This window comes from Canis lupus, chromosome 10 (assembly GCF_011100685.1).
Source record: "Canis lupus familiaris isolate Mischka breed German Shepherd chromosome 10, alternate assembly UU_Cfam_GSD_1.0, whole genome shotgun sequence".
Classification (NCBI taxonomy): Eukaryota; Metazoa; Chordata; class Mammalia; order Carnivora; family Canidae; genus Canis; species Canis lupus.
The window spans coordinates 49342370-49364207 of record NC_049231.1 but is presented as its reverse complement, the minus strand read 5'-3'; the positions used below and the strand labels follow the sequence as shown (position 1 = coordinate 49364207).

General features: G+C 44.1%; 1 protein-coding gene across 3 annotated transcripts in view; it reads right to left on the bottom strand.

Annotated features, from left to right (window-relative positions):
• Positions 1-21838, bottom strand: part of PRKCE (protein kinase C epsilon) — a 487576-nt gene that overhangs the window by 153177 nt on the left and 312561 nt on the right. For all 3 annotated transcript variants that reach the window (XM_038551200.1, XM_038551202.1, XM_038551201.1), the window contains exons 7-9: positions 5851-5993; positions 3212-3308; positions 320-519 (exon numbers count right to left, since the gene is read on the bottom strand). In XM_038551200.1, the coding sequence (XP_038407128.1) occupies positions 320-519; positions 3212-3308; positions 5851-5993 (440 nt within the window). The remainder of the gene's footprint in view (positions 1-319; positions 520-3211; positions 3309-5850; positions 5994-21838) is intronic.

Genomic DNA, 21838 nt, shown 5'->3' with positions numbered 1-21838 from the left:
TTAAACTTTCCCAAGGGCTTTCTTTCTTTCTTTTTTTTTTTTTTTTAACCCAAGACCTCACTTGATGCCTGTGTCCCCATTTGGCAAATGAGAACACTGGAGTCCCAAAGAATTGAAGTGACTACCTTGAAGTCCTTCAGCTAATTAGCAGCAGATCCCAGGCTCCCACCTGCGTGGCTGCAGGCCTTTTCCACCGAACAAGGAAGGAAGCCACGACAAGACCAGGCTGAAATGCTCACAGCTTAATCTTAGATCAGACAGATGAGGCAACGCCACGGGGCAGAGAAAGTCAGCGGTTGTACCCACGCACGCCACAGACCTTGCCAAAGCTGCCTTTGCCCAGCACCTTGATGAAGGTGAACTCATCCAGACCCAGGCGCTTGGCCTGGCCCTGCCGCACTTCGCCATTCTCGCCGGGGCTCGCCAGCTGGCCATCGCCGCATGCTGCTGCCCTGTGCTCCTCCCCTCGGTTGTCAAAGGACAAGGCCTTCCGGATGTTGTTTTCAAGTTCTTTTATTTCTAGGGCCAAGGGTGACAAGATCTCACATTAGTGCATACCCTCAAGATCCCTTCCCACTAGGACTCAGCACTCAGACCGCCCCCCCCCCCAACCCCCACCACGAGGTCTCAGCCCGCTTCGGATTCTTCATAGCAACAGATCCGGCATGGGCCTTCACACGGTCCATCGTTTGCTCTACATGCTTCCATTGGCACCTAACATACAGCAGGGGCTGGGTATGCAAAGAGGAGGAGGACACAGCTCCCACTGGCCAACACCTTCAGATTACACAGAAACCCACGGCCCTCTCTCTAAAAGCCCCCTTTGGCTAGTGGCTTGTCCTGTTATTCTAGGTGTAGTGCAGGAATGCTGGCCTTCTCTGGAACCCTGCAGAGTCTCAAAGACAACAGGCACCCTTTGAGTTCCCTTTGAAAAGTAGAACAATGACTCATCAAGAATAGTCATCACGGTAATCATTGGTCATGTAACTGTATAGAAGCCTTTGGAAAGACTGGGAAGCCTTTGACTTCTAAAGGATTTTACTTGGCCCTATTGTTGCATTTATTTTAATACCCATCTCCCACAAGGTTCTTAAACAAGATGAGCCACTGGCTTATCATTAACTCTAGATGAGTTCCCGAGAGTGACATGTTGCAAATTTATCTCAGACGGGGCAGGGATTCCTCGGTACTATTTCACAACCACGGGGCAGTCTTGTGCCCCTGCGGAGCATGTGACCTAAACTACCTGGCGGTGATAACACTGGATGACCCTTGACCTTTCCTGTTTGAGCAAGCTCTATTGTTAGCTATTCATTCACCAAGACACACACGCCTCAACGCAGAACTGGGCACCACAAGCATAATCCAATTTTAAGAGATGCTCATGAATACTGGGATGCTAGAAGGGGAACACAATCCATTAACCCTTGGGAATCAGAATCAGGTGCTGCTTGACATAAAGAGATCTTCAGCTTCTTTTCAGAAGGACGGAGGCCCATAAGAGCTTGCTCCAGGAAGGGAGATCTTTCCTAGATCTGCTGGGGCAGAGGGGAAGGAGGGGTAAGGAAGGCTCCTGAGTCCAAGGCTCTCCCCTTGCCAATTCAGCCATTTCCTATCACTCATTCCCTACGGAGTATAAACTCTAGTCTCAGCAAACAGCTAAAAGTCTCAGTTTCCAAGGCAAACTATTAAATGGATTTGGGAAAACAGAACTTGGGCGTTTAGGGATTCCAAAGCTTGAAGAAAAAGTCATTCTGTGTATTCTTACAAGGGAAGGAAGAGAATCGGTGTATTATCTTGGTGCTGTATCAATTCTGTGTCTTGCTAAGAGGGCCTTTGCGTCTCTGTGCCCACACCACTGCTGGCTAATACTGGTGTGTGTGCTGAGCAGAGACACACAGGTAATAGGTCTGGGCAGCATGCCAGGCAGGAGCCAGGCCTAGAAGCTACATTCTACCTCACTCTCACTGGGGTGTCTACCATATAACGCTGTCTCCTTGAAGTTCTCGAAGGAAGACTCAGCACTACAAAGGGACACATGAAAACACCCATGTGGATTCCAGGATGACACCTGCAAGTTTGGAGGACCCAGCATCACACCATTGGATTATGAACGGGTCAAATCGTTTTTGCAATGAGGCAGAGAAGAAATCTAATCAGAGCAGTAAGAAGAGGGACTCAGGCCAATTACTCTGTGGCCCTGCAGCTATTTTGTTTACTCCTGGGTAAGCTGAAGTGGGTCACCACAATGACCCTCAGGGAGGGTCTGATGGCGCTGATTAGGAGACTGGGCTCCCGAAGCCAGAAGGGGTAAGGTCTCGCCCTCATCACTGACTTAGTTCCAGGCCTTTGGATAGAACTTTTGGACTTTCTGATCTTCCATTCCCACCCTGTGTCACAGGGACAGGGATGGAGCAGCGAGACAGAGTTGGTGTGAGCATAAGATTTAGATACTGAACACAAAGGGGGCACTCTTGTCACGCATGCAACGATGGTTATGTTATCCCTGCTCTGCAAAAGCAGCACACATCCCTCTCCAGGGACATCTGGTCATCAGAGGGGAAGGTTTTCAATGTGCTGGTCTCCCCTCAGCATTCTGGAATGCCTGCGGAATTCAGTGACTTTGACTACGTTAAGCATATTCTTATAAGAAAGAAGGGCACATCCTCAGCTGAGCTTTAGGAAGGGGTCAGGCCTAGAGCTGGCTTCCTCCCTCTTCTTAGTCTGTTCTTGGGCTCTGAGCTTCTGTCCCTGCCTGTCCATAGGCCACAGCAGGAGGCGAGCCCCTCCCCCAACCCTTGCCCTGCTCTCAGGTTTTGGGGTGATGATCAGAGTCAGGAAGGAAGGAAGGGAGTGGTGGCGTGCAGCTGAGTGGCACAGTGGATGGAATGACAGGTATGGGAGCAGGCTGTGGGGCACTTTCCTATACTTGGAGCCCTGGAAAGAGGTGAGGGTAAAGAAAGAACCACATCATCACCTGCTCTTTCTCTCTTGCCCTGGGGCCTGGTCAGGGTTTAATAGCTATTTAAGAGTCTCTCCCTCAAGACAGCCTTGCAGAGAGAAAGAGCAGCTAAGGAGTAAAGAGAGGGTGTCTGAAGCCCTTCCTGGGCGGTCGTTCTGGCTAACAAGGCCATTCTTGGGTAGAGAGGCCTCAACCTCCTCAGTGCTCCCGATGACATTGCTCAGAGGAAAGCAGATCTGAGGGCCTCACCCTGGTCACAAGGGGAGGTGGGGGCTGACTTGGATCGATCTTCCTCAGATGGCGAGCTTCCAGAAGTGGGCTGCGGGGACTCGGCGCCGGCAATGAGCTAGAGAGAGGGAGAGAAAGAGGGAAGACGTGAGAAGGGAGGTGGGAGCTTCCCTGAGACCAGAAGCATGGGGCTGCTGCGGGGAGCAAGGGCTGTAGGAGGGGTCCAGGCTACGAAGCAGCACCTGCTGAACTGATATTCTGAGAGCAGACTCCGCTTTCATTAGACAGTTAAAGGGGGACTGTACCGGGTGCTATATGGAAGCGGCGAGTCTCTATATCATACGCCAGAATCTAATATTACACTGAATGTTAACTAACTGGAACAAAAATTAGAGAGAGAGAGAGAGAGACTGCAGTTTGTTTCATTTTCATTCTATCCAACCACAACCGACCTGTCTAAGCAAAGCACAACTGTCCCCCTTCCATAGAAACCTCCCTCACCTATGCAAGCAACGCAAGTTACCGCACCCAAAGCAACTCAACACTTGTTTCTAACACCTGTTGGGCACTTATCCATCATCTTGTTCAGCTGTATTTAGTTAATGGCATCTGCATGTAGATACTGTGTGGGGCTCTCAGGTAGACTATAGTCTCTTTGAAGGTAAGACTATCCAGTATTTGTGTTGCTCCTGGTGCCTTGCACAAAATGATACCTTTAGTAGGAGCTCAATAAATATTTTTAGATGTATTGATATTGGTCGGCAAATTTTAATAGACCACCCCCCAGGGAAGCCTATTTCCTGGCACAGATGCTGGCACACCCATCTTAAATTCCCACTAAAATCAGAGGTTTGGACTAAGCGGGTCATGAACAGTTTTGCTTTATTTTACTCTTGATCTTGTCTGCACACGTCCTTCTGGACAATGGAGTACTTGCAAGGGGCAACATGAAGACAACACCCTAGGAAGCCTAACATTCTTGCAAAGAAGCCCTTTTAGCTTCTCTGACCAACGGTACTTCTTTCCCTTCCTCTCACATGAAGTTGAGCTACTACTTGGGTCATGTGGCTTTTTCCAGCTTTTGCACCAGAAGCAATACATCAATAAAAATATCAGAATCCTTTAGTCTTTAACTCTGTCTCTTGAATTTCTCCATGTTGGCCTCTTAGCCCCAGGTTCCCCCAAATCTAAAACAGACAGATGATGTCTACTTATTGGCATTATGGCCCATGTAAGTCGGAGGGAGAGGGCAGGTGTGTATTGCATTTTCTCTTAAATGTTTCATGACAATAATGATTCTGTCTCAATTTACTTCTAGCAAGGAATAAAGCCATCTCTCCTGAAAAGGCCTCTCCCTAGAGCTCATAAATGTGTGTGTCCAACACTGTCATCACAGGGTGTTTGTTTAACCTGCCTCTTTGGTGGGGGCCTAGCATTCTTGGGTGCTGACATTCTGCTTACAATTGCAATGTCTTGGGTCAATAACTAAAGCCCTGTTTCTACTAGTGGGATTTATAGAGCTAAGAGCCACCAGAAGCACAAAAATCTCATAGCTAACTCCAACCAGAGAGAGAATTCTTTTTTTTCCAACCCTTGCAAAACAGTTTTGCTTATTGGGAAGGTAGAGAGAGAGGAGTTTAAAGAGATGGAGACAATCCAAACCTCCCTATTCAGGGGAAAGAGCTCTCCTGAGATGCACCAGGGAAAAGGTGGACAGTTCTAAAAAGGAGAAGGGAAACAGAGTTCTTCAGAAGATATTTCAGGGCAGGATCTAGGGAAAATATTTAGGAGTCAAAATTCTAGAGCACCCCAAGACAGACTTGCTTTTCTGGTAAGTGCTTGAGAATGCCTGAAACTAGGAAACGAGGGTCACTGCCCACCCCCGACCCCCACCAGGATTTCTTGCCCAGTTAACATGGTTCCGATTTTCTCATAACTTATTTTTTGGAAGACTCTTACATTTTTCTAGGCTGGAAGCCAAGGCCAAGGAGGACCTTCAAACGAAATGCTATGGATGCCTTTAGCTCTAGTTACATCTGCAGGCCCTGGCTTACCAAAATAACATCTTAGCCAATGGACCTCTTCCTACTGACATTCAGAATGTCACATGGATAGAGACATGGGTCTATGGAGACATGGAGACTTTGGGTCTCCAAAGAAAGGCCCAGATGTTTCATGTGGTGGGGCATTAACAATATCCCCTAGGTGGCTGAGTGCCAGCACTACCACAAATCTTCTTGGCCTGCTCCCTAGGAAAGAATGTGGTCCCAACTCTTCATCCATGTATCCTCATTACGGTGATGCCAGGGGCAAAGTTCAAACACTAACATTGCTTTCGTGCTAGTTCTGGATGCAGATACACCTACTTCCTTTTCTAGAACTGTGCTTTTTCTAGAGAGAACTCCAAAGTCCTCATCTCAGAGATTAGGTTCCCCTGAGGAACAGGACACTTGAGATTTGCTATTTGCTTTGTTTTCCCCCTACTTCTGGAACAAAAGGAGACTTTAATGTCACCTGCCTGACCACTTTTTTTCCTTCCCTTTAAGCACATGCTGTTTTGAGTACAGTCTCAAACCCAGGGATCTCAGAACCTCACTTCAGGGGGACTCTTGGGAAGCCAGCACGAAGAGCCCTGGAGACACCACCAAATAGGCAGTTACCTTTTTCCTCCTCTGGCCGCTGTTGGTGATTTTGTCTGGAGTGACACCTAGATCAGCCAAAACCTTGGCAATTCCTCTGGCATCCACTCCACAGTTGGGGGCCACGTTGGTCTCACAGCGCCGGTGAACATTCATCTTGCAGACTGTAAGGAGACACAGAGAGGAGACTTCCAATGTTCATGACCGAAAATGTTACCTTGTTTTATTTTTTTAATTAATTAATTTATTTGATTTTTTGTTTTGTTTTTTAATTGTACAAATAATACATGTTCATTTGATAGAATTTGGAAAATGCAGAAAAGAGAAAAATAAAAACTACCCATCATCTCATCACACAGAACTAAAAGCATCCATCAAACCACTGTCCAGAGACAACCACTGTTTATGGATAAATATCACATTATATTTCCTTCTAGGGAGCAGAACACTGACTATAAAAGAACTTAACTGGTTTATTTGGAGAAAGTCCATTTGGATCCTGAGCACAAATGGGTTGCATATATACAGTGCATGCTACTACTTTGCTAAAATGTGGGAGTATTACCAAGAGAGAAGTGCACAGTAGAGCCTACTGAGATGCTGATCCCAACATGAGGACATTGAACGAAGTGACCTCCAAGGTTCCTTTCAAATCAAAAATCCAATTTCAAAGGAACAAAAGTCATGCTTCAAAGTCTTCTCCCCCCCGCCCCCTCAATCACTTAGTTGTCAGTATAGGATATCAAAAGTGAAAAACATCAACTGGTTTCCAGTATAGCATGTAAGGCACTAAGACAACGTCATTCGGTCCTTAGAAGTACGAAGCTGAACAAATTGAAAAATCAACAACTCTTCTCAGGTCTACCAGAGAAGTAAGGTCACGGCACACTGCTGCCACCAAAATGACCAAGACAGACAGGCAGCTACCATGAACTACAACTCACTGGGCAGAAACTCCCCAGCAGCAACCCCTGTGGGAACCAGCACCAGGGCAGGGGAATTGGAACTGAAATTGGCAAAACATGGGAGTCTCGAAGTGGACAAGGCTGAGTCCAAACCCTGGGCAGACCCAATTAGAGGGGGCCCTCACAACTTTGTCCATTTTGCTTCTAGGAGTTTGACCAGGTTCTCACAGTGAACACTGGGGAAATATTACCTTAAGTTTCTGCCAGGGGGAGGGGAAAAGGAACCACTGAATACTCAGTTCTTAACAAGGCCTGCTTTTAGGAGAAACTATTTTACCACAGCCTAAACTATTGTAGTTTTATCAGATCCTACCTGACCCTAGGGATAGGAAAATACCCTACTCTAGCCTGTTTAGCTTTCCATGTGGGAGAAGGGAAATACCCAACCCAGTTCCTTCTAGCTAGCTTTCCATGTGGAAGAAGAAAAGTACCCAACTCCAGCCCACTCCAGTCATTCTGTCCCACCTAAGTGGGGAGGAAAAAGCCCCTTGAGTAACACTTAAAAGCTTATAGTTCAGAGGCACAGGTTCATGGAAAGACTGAGATCCAATCATAAGACTCTAGAATGTTTTCCCTCTCCCCCACATTCACCAACACATTACTAAAGGCCTATTTCCTGCAATTCCTTTTACCCAGTACATCATGCCCAGCTATCAAGAAAAAGTTCAAAGACATTCTAAAAGGCAAACACACACAGGTAGAAGAGACAGAACAAGCATCAGAACCAGATTGAAACAGGGCAGGAATATTGGAATTATCAGACCAGGAATTTATTTATATGTTTTAAAATTTTATTTTAATTTACTTTTTAAAGAATTTATTTGTGAGAGAGAAAGAGGGAGCAGAGGGGCAGAGGGGAAAGGGGAGGGAGAGGCAGACTCTGCACTGAGCATAGAGCTTGATGTGGGGCTTGATCTCACAATCCTGAGATCATGAGCTGAGTTGAGACTAAGAGTCAGATGCTCAACTGACTGAGCCTCCCAGGAGCCTCTCAGACCAAGAATTTAAAACAGCTGTGATTAATATATTAAGGGCTCTCATCAATAAAGTAGATAGCATGTAAGAACAATGCACCATGTAAGCAGAGAAATGTAAATTCTAAGAATCAAAAGGAAATTCTAGAGATCCAAAACATTGTAACAGAAATGAAGAATGCCATTGCTGGTCCGACTGGTAGAATGACACAGGTGAGGAAATAATCTCTGAGTTTGAGAATACATCAATAGAAACTTCCAAAACAGAGAGGCAAAGAGAAAGAAAAGACTAAAGAAACAGACTAAGAACTGTATCATGTGTGTAATGGAAACACCAGATGAAGAAGACAGAGAGAGAAATAGAAGAAATATTGAAGCAAAAATGACTGAGAATATCCTCAAATTAATGTCAGACACCAAACCACAGATCCAGCAAGCTCAGAGAATACCAAGCAGGATATATGACAAAGACAAAACACAATAACACACTTCACCTAGGCCTATCATACACAAACTTCAAAAAAACCAAAGATAAATGAAAATAATCTTGAAAGAAGCCAGAAGGAAATAACACCTTGACCTACAGAGGAGCAAAGATAAGAAGTGCATCTGACTCATCCCCAGAAACCATGCAAGCAAGAAGATAACAGAGTGAAATATTTTAAGTATTGAGAAAACCCCCCACCAACATAGAATTCTGGACCCTGTGAAATTATTCTTCAAAAGTGAGGAAGAAATAAAGACTCTAGGCAACCACAAACATAAGTAAAAAAAAAAAAAAAAAGGAGTAACTAGTATGCTAAAAAAGGAGAGAAAATGGAATCATATGAAATATTCAACTGAAAATACAAAAAGTAGAAAAAAGTGGAAAATGAAAATAGGAACACAGAACAAGGGTATCAAATGGAAAACAGGAGAAAAAATGGTAGTTATTAGTCCAACTATATCAATAATCATTTTAAATGTCAATGGGCTAAATACAGTTGACCATTGAAAACACAGGGGTTAGGCATGCTGACCCTCTGCATAGCCAAAAATCCAAATAGAACTTTAACTTCCTCAAAACTACACCCATTAACTACTAATGGCCTTCTGTAGACTGGAAGCCTTCCAGATAATATAAACAGTTCATGAAACATATTTTGTATATAAAATGTACTATATGCTATATTCTTTCAACAAAGCCAGAGAAAAGAAAATGCTATTGAGAAAATACTAAGGAAAATACATTCACAGTACTGTAAAAAAAAAAAAAAAAAAAATCCACACATAAGTGGACCTATGCAACTCAAACCTGTGCTTTTCAAGGGTCAACTGTACATCACTTAAAAGAGATTGTCAGAGTGGATCAAAAAACAGGATAGACCCAATTATATTTAATCTAGAAAAAACATACTTTAGATACAAGACACATGTAGATTAGAATTAAATCCATGGAGAAATATATACTGTGCTAACACTAATTAAAAGAAAGCAGCAGTAGCTATGTTTTATTATAGACAGAGCAGACTTTAGAGTAAGGAAAGTTATCAGAGATAGCAAAGGGCTCAATTCTCAAAGAAGATATTAAATCTTTAATGTGCATGCATCTAACAGCAGAGTATCAAAATATGTGATGCAAAAACAGAACTACAAGGAGAAATAGATGAATCTACTATTGTGGTTAAAGACTTTAACATTCCTCTATCAGAAACAGACAGATCCAGAATGCAGAAAATCAATAAAGACATAGTCAAAGTCACAGCGTTATCAATGAACTAAATATAACTGATTACTATATCTAGCAACTACTTCATTCAACAACAGCAAAATACACATATTTCTCAAGCTTACATGAACATTTATCAAGACCACATTCTTAGCCATAAAACAAACGTTACCAAATTTAAAATAATTTAAAAAACATCATACAATGTCTGCTCTCAGACCACAGTGGAATTAGTGATCAAAAACAGGAAAATGGTTAGAAAATATTCAAATACTTGGAAATTAAATAACACACTAATAAATAACACCTGGGTAAAAAAGGAAATCTCAAGAGAAATTTAGAAATATTTTGAACTGACTGAAAGTAAAAACACAACTTCTCATAATTAGCAGTATACCTCAAAACCATTCTTTTTTTAAAAAGATTTTATTTATTTATTCATGAGAGACACAGAGAGAGAGAGGCAGAGGGAGAAGCAGGCTCCATGGATGGAGCCCAATGTGGGACTCAGTCCCGGTACTCCAGGATCACGCCCTGAGCCAAAGGCAGACACTGAACTGCCAAGCCACCCAGGCATCCCTCAAAACCATTCTTGAAAGACACAAACTACTAAAACTCACAAAATAAATACATAATGTAAAAGGTCAATATCTATTAAACCAATCAAGTCAATAATTAATAATTTCCCAAAACAGCACCAGGCCCAGATGGGTTGACTAGTGAATTTTATCATTTAAACTAGAAATTATACCAATTCTCTACAATATTTTCTAGAAGATGAAAACAGAAGGGACATTATAAGAAAAGACAATTACGCCCAACATCTCTCATGAATATAGATGTAAAAATCTTCAACAAACCAGCAAATTGAATCCAATAATGCATAAAAAGAAATATAAGCCATAAACAAGTAGGATTTATTTCAGGTATTCAAAACTAGTTCAACATTTGAAAATCAATTAATGTAATCCTTCAGAGCAATAAGCTAAAGAAGGAAAAAAATCACACAATCCTACTGATAGATGCAGAAAAAGCATTTGGCAAAATCCAAGACCCACTCATGATCAAGTCTCTTAGCAACCAAGAAATACAGAAAAAATGTCTCAACTTAATAAAGAATATCTACAACAAAACTACAACTAATATCATACTTCCCCATGGAAAAACTAGAAGCTTTCTAGTTTTAAGTACAAGGCAACAATATCCCCTCTCACTAGCCCTTTTTAATATTGTATTGGAAGTACTAGATAATGCAATAAGAAAAGGAGATAAAAGATATACTGATTGAAAGGAAGAAATAAAACTCCCTTTATTCACAGATGACATGGTTGTCTATGTAGAAAATCCCAGAGAATTTACAGAAATTTTCTGAAACTAATAAGCAATTATAACAAGGATGCAGGATACAAGGCTAATCTACAAAGCTCAATCATTTTCATATATACCATCAATGATCAAGTGGAATTTGAAATTTAAAACATGATATTTATATTAGCACCTAAAAAAATGAAATACTTAGGTATGAATCTAACAAAATATGTACAAAGTCAATATGAGTAAAACTATGAAACTCTGATGAAAGAAATCAAACAAGAACTAAATAAATGGAGAGATAGTCCATGTTCATGAGTAGGAAATCTCAGTGCCTTCTCAAGGCATTCTCAATAAAAATCCCATGAAGTTATTTTGTGGATATTGATAAACTGAATCTAAAGTTTATATGGAGAGGCCCAGAAGAGCCAATACAATATTGAGAAGAGCAAAGTTCAAGGATTGAGACTACATGACTTCAAGACTTAATCTAAAGGTATAATAATTAAGACAGTGTATATTGGTGAAAGAGAAGACAAATAGATCACTGGAACAGAATAGAGAGCCAGAAAGAGATCCCCACAGTTATACAACTGATCTTTAACAGAAGAGCAAAGGAAATACAAGGGGGCAAAGATTTTTTTTTTTTCCAACAAATGGTACTAAATATCTAGACATCCACATACACAAAAACAAATCTAGACAAAGACTTTACACTCTTCACAAAAACTAATGGTTCACAGACCTAAAAATAAAACTCAAAACTATGAAACTCCTAGAAGATAGAAGAAAATCTAGGTGACCTTAGGTATAGTGATGACTTTTAAAGTACAACCCCAAAGGCACGATTTGAAAGAAAGAACTGATAAGCTGGATTTCATTAAAATTAAAGACTTCTGCTCCCTAAAAGACATTGTCAAGAGAATGAGAAGATAAGCCATAGACTGAGAGAAACTATTTGCAAAGGACACATCTGATAAAGGACTGTTATCCAAAACATTAAAAGAATTCTTAAACCTCAGGACACCTGGATGGCTCAGTGGTTGAGCGTCTGCCTTCAGCTCAGGGCATGATCCTGCGATCCCATAACAGACTCCTCACAGGGAGCCTGCTTCTCCCTCTGCCTAAGTCTCTGCTTCTCATTCTCTGTATTTCTCATGAATAAATAAATAAAATCTTAAGAAAAAAAAAAAGAATTCTTAAGCCTCAACAATAAGAAAATGAACAATCCAATTCAAATATGGGCAAAAAGCCTAAGCAGAAACTTCGCCAAAGATATACAGATGGCATCCAAGCGTAGGAGAAAATGCTCAACATTATATGTCATGAGGGAAGTGCAAATTAAAATGACAATGAAGATACTGCTACGCACTTCTAAGAATAGCCCAAATCCAAAACACTGACACCAAATGCTGGTGAGGATATGTATGAAGCAACAGGAAATCTCATTCATTGCTCGTGGGAATGCAAAATGGTGCAGCCACTTTGGAAGAGTTTGGCAGTTTCTTCCATACTCTACCACACAATCTAGCCCTCATACTCCTGATATTTACCCAAATGATTTGAAAACTTATGTTCATGTGAAAACCTACATGTGGAGGTCCACAGCACTTCTTCTATTCATAATCACCAAAAATTGGAAACAAATAATTTGACCATTAGCAGGTGAATGAATAAACTATGCTACATCCAGACAATGGAATAATTATTCAGCACTAGATAGAAATTATCTGTTGAACTACGAAGAGACATGAAAGAACCTTAAATGCATATTGCTAAGTGAAAGAAGCCAATCTGAAAAGCCTCCATTTTGTATGATTCCAGCCATACAATGTTCTGGGAAAGAAAAACCATAGAAACTGTAAGAGGCTCAGTAGTTGCCAGTGGTTGGGGGACGGGGAGCAACAGAGCACAGAGGATTTTTAGGGCAGTGAAATTATTCTGTATGACACTATAATGGTGAACACAGGGCATTATACATTTCTCCAAAATCATGGGACGTGCAACATCACGAGAGAACCCTAATGTAAACCGAGTGATAACAATGGGTCAGTGTAAGTCCACGGACTGGAATAAACGTACTGTTCTTGTGGGGGATGCAGATAGTGTGGGAGACTGTGTGTGTGAGGTGGGGATATATGGGAAATCTCTGTAACCTGCCCTCAATTTTGCTGCAAACCTAAAACTTCTCTAAAAATTCAAGTACATTAAAACACACACACACATGCACGTTTGCACACACACAAAACTTTCCGAATGAAACCAAGCAGAGAAATCCATGGTCTGGTCACTGGCCCGGAAGGAGGGACAGCACAGACCACCCTCCACCCCAACTCAGCCTTGGAAGGCTCAGCTGAGCTATGGAGCTCAAGATGTCCATACACCCAAAGATGAGGGTGCAGGGTAGGGGTGCTGGTGGGAGGAGCCTTTCTCAGGCAATATAAACACATAAGGCAGCTCCACCACAGCCGGTCCCTGGCACTGACTTGATTCTCTGAATTACTGGTAGTGATGCCTGGAAATCCTCAGGCCCACCAAGTACTCCCAGCACTCTGCTCAAAATTCCCAGTTCCACGCCCCATAGCAGCAGCTACCCTTTGACACTAGGCTCACCTTACCTACTCCTGCCCACCAGCCCCATGAATGCGTTCTTCATGCTTCTTCATGAGGTGACAGGAAGGACAAGAATAAAGCAACCAAAGTGAAAGAATTTCTCAGCAAGGGCAGCGGATCTACATAATGTAGCCTCTGGCGCCCCCTGCTGTTAAAAGGCTAAACCAGTCTGTCCTAACCAACCAATGTGGGTTGGCTGGACAGCAGGACAGAAGCGGTCTTCGGGGACTTCTTCGTTTTTTACTTTTAAAACTCTGGGTTTTTTCCCCTCAAAGATTTTTCTATTTTCAAAAATTCTGTTATTTCCCTGGGAGAGCCATATAGTTTTCTTGATAAGTTTTTTAAAAATCCCAATGTTGTGTCAGTTAAAATGGACAGCACGAGATAGTGTCTTTGAAAGTGCTTTGAAAAGTCTGGAAACATGAGGACAAAGCTGGCTGAGGAAGGGGAACTTGAGATCATTCAGGCAGCCATAATGGGTCCCCTGGAGGCTGGGGCCTGACGCCCAGAGGGTACAGATCAGTAAAAGAAAGTGGATGTGCTGGCGGGAACCAAAAGAAACCCGAGGTTCACCCACAGGAATAGGGGCCAAACAAACCACCCAAACTGTCCTCCCCCACCTCTGTACTGCTGGTAAACACCAAGGCCAAGGACCATTAGCCCTGGGCTGCCAATCCTAGTCCTGGAAGTCTTCCCTGTTCATTTCCAGTGGTTTCACCGGTGTAATTCATGCTGGGAAGAAACCGGGCAGGCTTGCTGGGGCTCTTTTAAAAGGAGAATCATCACTCTACCACCACCCAGTTACTCATGTTTGTTGAGCTCCCACTCCATTCTGGGTGGCACTGCAGCACACCGACCTACATTTCCTATCATCCATTCTACCAGCCTTTGGAGAGATGAGGCAGGTCAGGCTTTGGGAATTTTTTCAGAGCAAGTAGATGACTTGAGAACAATGACAAAGCCACACCTGAGCAGAGAGGCAGGGCTGTGTGTCTTGCAGAAATCTCTTTATGCTAGAGTTATCTGGCCCTTGAGCATGAGCCAGGGCATCAGTTTGATTTCATGGCAGGTTACAGTCGGCCATGCCATGCTCGGAGACAGAGGACAAATAATTGTCAATAGGAAACTGTATAACTGTATAATACAAGTTGGCAGGGGCAGGGGTGACAGACTGTAGAGTCCCGGGCAGACACTGGATACCCTATGTCACCAGCCAGAGATTTGGGAGTCCTGATCACACTGGGACCATCATTCAAAGCTTTCCAGAGACTGACAGGCCAACTGTCTGCTGCCCAATATTCTTTGGACGAAAACTCCACCAACCTTGAGAGCATGGACCCCCAGGCATTGCCCGGTGTTACTGCAGAGGAATCCAAACCAACCAAGCAGACCTCCTGTAGCATTTCATTGCTGAGTACTCAACTGCTTCTTCTTTCCATGCCCTCAACTTACAACTGGCCGTCTTCTTAAAATGTCTTCCCTTTTGCCTCCATGGTCTTCACGTCCTGTTCTTCCCTCATGATGTAGCTGGAGCACCATCTCTCCCCAAAGCCTGTCCTGACGGCCTTTCTTGCCCATGAATTGCTCCCACTTATTTTTGACTGGCTGTTTGACTAAGTCTATTATTCAACTTGTTAATGCTTACTACCCAAGTAAAGTGGAAGTTCCTAGAAAGCTACAGTAATGCTCTATCTCCAAGTTCTCCATGATGCCTTGCACAAAGCAGGGTGCCATGCTTTTAAATGAACACTAACTCTGAGGAGAGTATCTGAAAGTAGGCAGCATGATGGCAACTATCAGGCCAGACCCCAGTAGGTAGGAGGTGTCTGAAATCCTAAACTCCCTACAAAAGCATTTTCCAATCATGTAAAATTTAGTGCCAAGGCAAAAGGGAAAATACTTAATGCAACTTCATTTAAAAACAAACAAATAGGGATCTCTGGGTGGCTCAGTGGTTTAGCGCCTGCCTTTGGCCCAGGGCACGATCCTGGAGTCCCGGGATCGAGTCCCACGTCGATCCTGGCATGGAGCCTGGCATGGAGCCTGCTTCTCCCTCCTCCTGTGTCTCTGCCTCTCTCTCAATCTCTGTGTCTATCATGAATAAATAAATAAATAAATAAATAAATAAATAAATAAATAAATAAATCTTTTAAAAAAAGATCAAAAACAAACAAATAAACAAAAGTCCCCTTATGTGATTAACTCCTTATATGATCCAACCACAAAAAGACCAGGGCTTAAAGTTATTGCAGGACTTCTAGGGGCCTTCTTCCATAACTATTCATACAGACACATGAAGATACCTGTATGAGGATATTTGCAGCAGCATGAAATAGTGAGGATGCAGAAACAAGTGTCCATCAAGAGGGCAATGTTGAAATGATGTATAGAATGTTCATAATATGGAATATTGGGCAGCCATTAAAAAGAATAAAGTAGACTTAATATAGTGACTCGGAAATACCCTAAGACATATGGGGGGGAAGCAAATTACATAACGATGCATAGAGGATTTAAATAAAAATATTTATTAAGTGTCAATGTGTCAAGCACTGTTGCAGATGCTGGGGAAACAGCAATATGGATGGAAAAAAAACCCTCATGGATCCTCATGGATCCTTATATTCTGAAGGGTGGAAATATATTACTTATAAATAAGTAATTTACAATATTAGATGATGGTCAGTTTCATAAAGAAAAAGCAAGCAGAGGAAGGTGATGCAAGGTAAGAGGTGAGAGCTTCAGTTTTTAAAAGGGTGGTCAGAATAGCCCTCATAGAGAAGGTGATCGAGTGTGTATGTTTGTAGGGGTGCATGAGTGTATGTGAGGGGAGCACAGGTAGCTTCTAAGGTGGCTCCCAATGATCTCCACTTCCTGACATCCATGTCTTCGTGTCATTCCTTCCAATTGTGTGCCAGATGTAGTTATCTGTTCTCATGCGCAGACAATGTCAAAAGTGATAGGATGTCATTTTTGCCATTAGGATACAAAAGACTGTGGCTTCTGTTTCGGGCATCCTCTCTCACTTTCTTGCTTGCTTGTGCTGAAGGAAGCCCGCTGCCATGCTGTGAGCTGCCCTATACAGATGCTCATGTGGCAAACAACTGATGTGTCCAGCCTGGCCAACAGCCAGTCAGGACCTGGGGCTCCAACAGCCTCATGAGCAAGACTGGAAGGAATGCTCTTCCAGTCGGGCCTTCAGATGAGACCAGAGTCCCAGATGTCGGTCTGTCTACAAGCTCTTGAGAGACCCCAAGCAAGAAGCACTCAGCTGAGTTGCATTTAGAGACAGACTCTGAGATATCCCTGGTTGTTTCAAGGCACCAGGTTTTGAGATAATTTGTAATGCAGAAATAGATACCTAATACCGAGTGAGTGAGCAAGCAAGCGAGTTTAGGTATCCATGCAGCAAACATACACACAATTACCATGGAAGGACCCATAGCAGTTAAGTCTAGGCATGGAAGTAGAAAGAAAATATAAAGGATTTTACTATCTTTCATATAGAGATACTTGAGTCTTGCTAGAATCTTTGAGGGTAAGAATTATTTACATATTACTAGTGTTCTTTTTTTCCATTCTAAAAATACAAACAAAACTTGAAGTTACAAGGAATCTAGTTGTTAGAAAAATAATAAAGGACTAACATTTTCAGAAGTGATGAGAATAAAAATCCCTTTTCTGCGTGTTTAAAGTGTTTTAAATGTCCAAAACACTTAAAAAGGGGGGGGGAGGGAGGGAGGGAAAAAGGGAAGGAGGGAGAAGGCAGGAAGAGAGGAGGGAGGGACAATGGACAGAAGAAGGAAGGAAGTAAAGAAAGGGAAGAAAATTCTTCTTTTCTTTTCTGTTCCTGGCTTTCCACAGCCACTGCACATAGTATGCAACTAAGATCACTTAGTTCATTATTTCATTAGAGTCCTCAGAAGACAGAAGGGCAGCTGAGATTAGAAGCAAGCCCAGGTCACCAAGCCAGAGTGACCTCCCTGCAACTGTCCAGCCAGGCAATAATGGAACCAAGACCAGAACAGCTTCCCAGACTCTTAGCCTGTGACCCCGATGGGCCACAGCTCCCTAAGTCGTTGGTCCTCAAACAAAAGGACACATTCCTCATCCCCTTAGACCAGGAAAGCAGCCACAGATCACAGCAGTTATTAAGATGGGATCTCAAAGAAAGGCAGGGGGCCAGGGAGAGGACTCTTTGGGAACCTCTAGGCCAGACCTTTCTCCAGTGAGCCTTCATTCCTGGCTGGGAACAGAGCTGCAATCAGAGCAGAGAGGTAGGCGTAGGCTGCGCCCCCCCCCCCCTTCCCCCACCCCATCACATAGGCATGAGAAAGAAAGCAGGGCTTCCTCAGGTCCCTACAGTTCATGCTGTGAGCTGTGTAGACAGATCTGGCCTTCTGCTAACTTGTCCCTCGGTGCAGATGACTTTAGGGCAGCTGTGCTGGAGATGGGAGTGTAAGATCATGGGTGGAAGAGAAGTAGGGGGTGGGCCAGAAGGTGAGTGAGAACCGCTCACCTTCATTAGAGAAGAAAACAAAAATCCTAAGGCCTTGGGTATCTTTCCCTCCAGGGAGACTGACTCCATGTGTCAAGAGAAAAATAAAACACAGGTACAAAAGGGCCTAGAGGTTCACGGTACAGGTGAGGTCAGGTGAGGAAGTGGTGTGGTTAAAGTGAAGTGAAGAACGGAAATGATTCAAATGCCTCAGGGGCTTGGTGATGGATGCTGGTATCTGGGTGTTTGAAGCCAGTTTCTGGTCTAACAGTGGTTGGGGTGCTCAGGTGGACCCACAAATGAGTCTAGAGAGAGACTCTGACTCTGTGGGCACCTTAATCCTAAGAAAAAAGACAGGAATGAAGTATTTTGTCTGTTCACTTGGCACCAGTGTTTTTCTACCCCTGACTTAGGAGCTGGGTTACCCAACGACTATCTGTGAGCATCCTCCCAGGGTCCGGTGCCTCCAGGCCATGCGCAGGGAGGCAGCAGCCCAGAGGACATAGGCTGGTCCCCACACATCCCTGGCTGTATCCACCCTTGTGCACATTGTACAGTCTCTCCAGTTCTCCATTCCCTTCCAGTAAAATGGGGTGATGACATACCTTCTCCCTGGCCGACAGAGGGGTACACACACAACCCTTGACCCCCCCCAAGTCTAGGTAGCTAGACTTGCCAAGATAGTCTCATGGATCCTTTCCTGTAGATCCAAGGTCTCAAGAAAACTGTTCCATTGAAAGTATGTGACTTGATTCCCAGGAGTGAGATGGGCAACAAAGCTGAAGCCACGGACAAGGGGACCAGGGCCCCAGCCTTGGGGATCAAGGTGGCATGTTCCAGCAAAGGCAGGAACCTGATAAAGGCCTCTGGAGTTAGGAGAGGGCATGGAGCACAGATCAGAGTCAGGGGGCTTAGTGCCAGCTCCACAGGAACATGCTCCAGGACCCTGGGCATAATTCTTGGTTTCTTTTTCTTAGTAATCATAGCAGCAGAACTAGACTCAGACCCAGGCAAGCGGGGGCCCCTGTTGGCCTCTTGCGACCATCTCCCTCTCCATAGGGTAAGGGGTCTGCAGGGGCAAACCCCTGAGGTTGAGAACCTCAGGGACGCCTGAGTGTCTCAGCAGTTGGGTAGCTGCCTGCGGTTCAGGTCATGATTCCAGGATCTGGGATCAAGTCTCACATTGGGCTCCCTGCGGAGAGCCTGCTTCTCCCTCTGCCTGTGTTTCTGCCCACCCCCCCATGAATAAATAAATAAATCTTAAAAAAAAAAAAAAACAGAGAGAGAGAAGGAAACACGGCAAACCTGGGGCAGGGAAAGCATTCTGTAGGGTACTAGGAGGGTGGATTCCTGTCATCATACATTTGTCAAAACCCACAGAATGTCCAAAACCAAGAGTGAACCCTAATGTAAACTAAAGACACTGGGTGATGATGTGCCACTGTAGGTTCAGCAGCTGTAACAATCGTACCACTTGGTGGGGGGCTCACTGACAGTGGGGAGGCTGTGAGCACGTGGGGATGGGGCGGTATATGGAAAATGTCCATACGTTTCTCTCAATTTTGCTATAGATCTTATAGCTGCTCTAAAAAAACAGTCTGCTAATTGAGGGTGGCGGGGGGGGGGTAGGTAGCAGGAGTAGGAAAGGAGCAAGGGGAGGTGAGTTCACCATCATATCAGACAAACAGGAGAGAGGAGATCTGTGAGCGTGTGCTGGGACTCTTGGCCTCGCAGCCCGTGGGCCTGCCTCCCTCCCGCTGCCCTGGGCTCCTGGGAACAGGTAGCCTCATTCTCCCCCGCTCTTGCTTGAGCAGCGGTGAGAGTGCTGCCTGCCAAAACAGCTGAGTACACACCCCTGGACCCTGCCTTCTTCCAGGGTCATCCAAGGCCCCCATAGTCCTGGCAGCAACATCTGGGCGTCTGGGCTGCTTTCTTAAGATGTCAATATTTATGAGATGACACTATCTGCATTTAGACTCCCTAGATAGATCAATCATTAATATATTTACTGAACACCAGACATTGGAGTCCCATCCAAAGCAGGCTCTGTGCTTCCCGGCAGCCCCACTCAACCCTTCCCAAATGCATCAACATTTGCTAACAACACTCATTGGGCCCTGATCCATTTATTTCCTCCTCTTCCATTGCTTTAATGTCACTTAGTGTCAAAAAGGATTTCGGGCAGGCCCTGCTTTTTTTGTGTCAGGGGCGTGCACCAGAATACTGGACGGGGAGGTCTGAAAGTCTGGGCAGCTCACCTGGGACAGCAGATGTGTCCACAGCCAGCACTTCCTTCTGTCCCAAGTCAGGACACCCTCAGTTGCCTGCACAGCTGTTTCCAACCTCCACCCCGTCATGGCTTCCACACCCTCTTCTTACTTCGACTTCAAAAGGGATGTCCAGGTTCAGAAGACAAGGGAATTCCTTGCAATGCCCTCAACAGACTCAGAACTTAAGGGATCATCTAGTCCCCTCACCTCCCATCCCTAACATAGGAAATGTATCCGTGTCCAGGCCTGGTCTCCAGGCTTTCCTTCCAGCCGGGAGGAGGGGTATCCATCTTTCTCCCCAAGGCCCACTCTGCTCCCCCTTGGCTCACTAATTTCTCCTTTTTCATAGTATTTTCCCTCATTACAGAAAACATTCTGAGAGGATACTTCATCTTCCATTCTGGCTTCAGCCTCCACACCTAGGCTTCCATCCCACCAAGATGACTCCTACCGAGGTCGCTAGTGACCTCCTACTAGTTAAATCCAACCCCATGTTCCACTTCTTACCTTGAGTGGCCTCTTGGAAGCATCTGGCACCACTTATCACTTCCTTTAAACGTTTTTTTAATACTCTTTACTCTTGACTTCTACACTGCCATTCCTCAAGACTTCTCCTCCCACCTCTGAGGTTCTTCAACTGCCTCTGCAGGCTTGTCGTTGAATGCCAGTCACCTTCCTCCCCCAAATCTCAGGGTGTTACCTCCTCTCTTCACACACAAGGCACTTCTGGGGATGACACTGACTTTCCAGCTTCAATTACTACCTTCTATACCTTTAACCACTACACTGACAAATCCCAAGTCTGAACACTCAATGTAGACTTCCCTCAGAATTTCAGTGAGAATTCCCAATAGTTGGACAGCTCCCTGTAGATTTCCCACAGGCACCTGGGGGTTAGCATGGCCCTTAATCAGCTCCACCATCTTTGCCTCTGACCTGCATTCCCTCTTGAATTTGCTCTCTCAGCGAATGGTGTCACCATCCTCCCAGGTGGATGCGGTCACACATCCAATAGATTACTCTTCAATTTAGTTATTCTTCCTCTCTGTATTCCCTCTACAGCTGCAAACATTATTTCTAATCGTCATAATTTCTCATTGGGATCCCTTCAATGACCAATCTGTTCTCGGTCTCAGTATTCCTTTTTTATACTTCATCTCTCTTTCTAATTTTTCCACAATGGGAATTTATTGATAATACATTCGGTACAAAGCCATGCAATATTCCGGCCCAACAGTTTGTGGACGTCCAACTCTGTATGCCAGCTGGACCAGCTCATGGAACTAAGCACTCCAGTCAGGCCCCCACAGCATGTTTCTGCCTTCCCATATTACCATGTGCTGTTACCTATCTCATCTGAGCAGAAGGCAATTCATGGGCAGGAAAGAGAAGAAGGAACTTGAGAACTCAAGGGTCAAGGTTCAAACCTTATTCCTACTAATAAGCGGCGTGACATGAACAAGTCACTTGGTCTTTGAACCTCGGGGTCACGGGAATAATACTACCTATGTAACGGGCCTGTGAGGGATCAATAAGATGTAAGAGCATCCTAGCATTTAGGAAAGCACCTTACTCCTTTCCAGAATAAGCTCAGAACCACAGATCGTCACAGAAAGATAGCCATTACTCATTTCAGGTCCTAACTCCAGAAATATGTCTTCCCTTCTGAT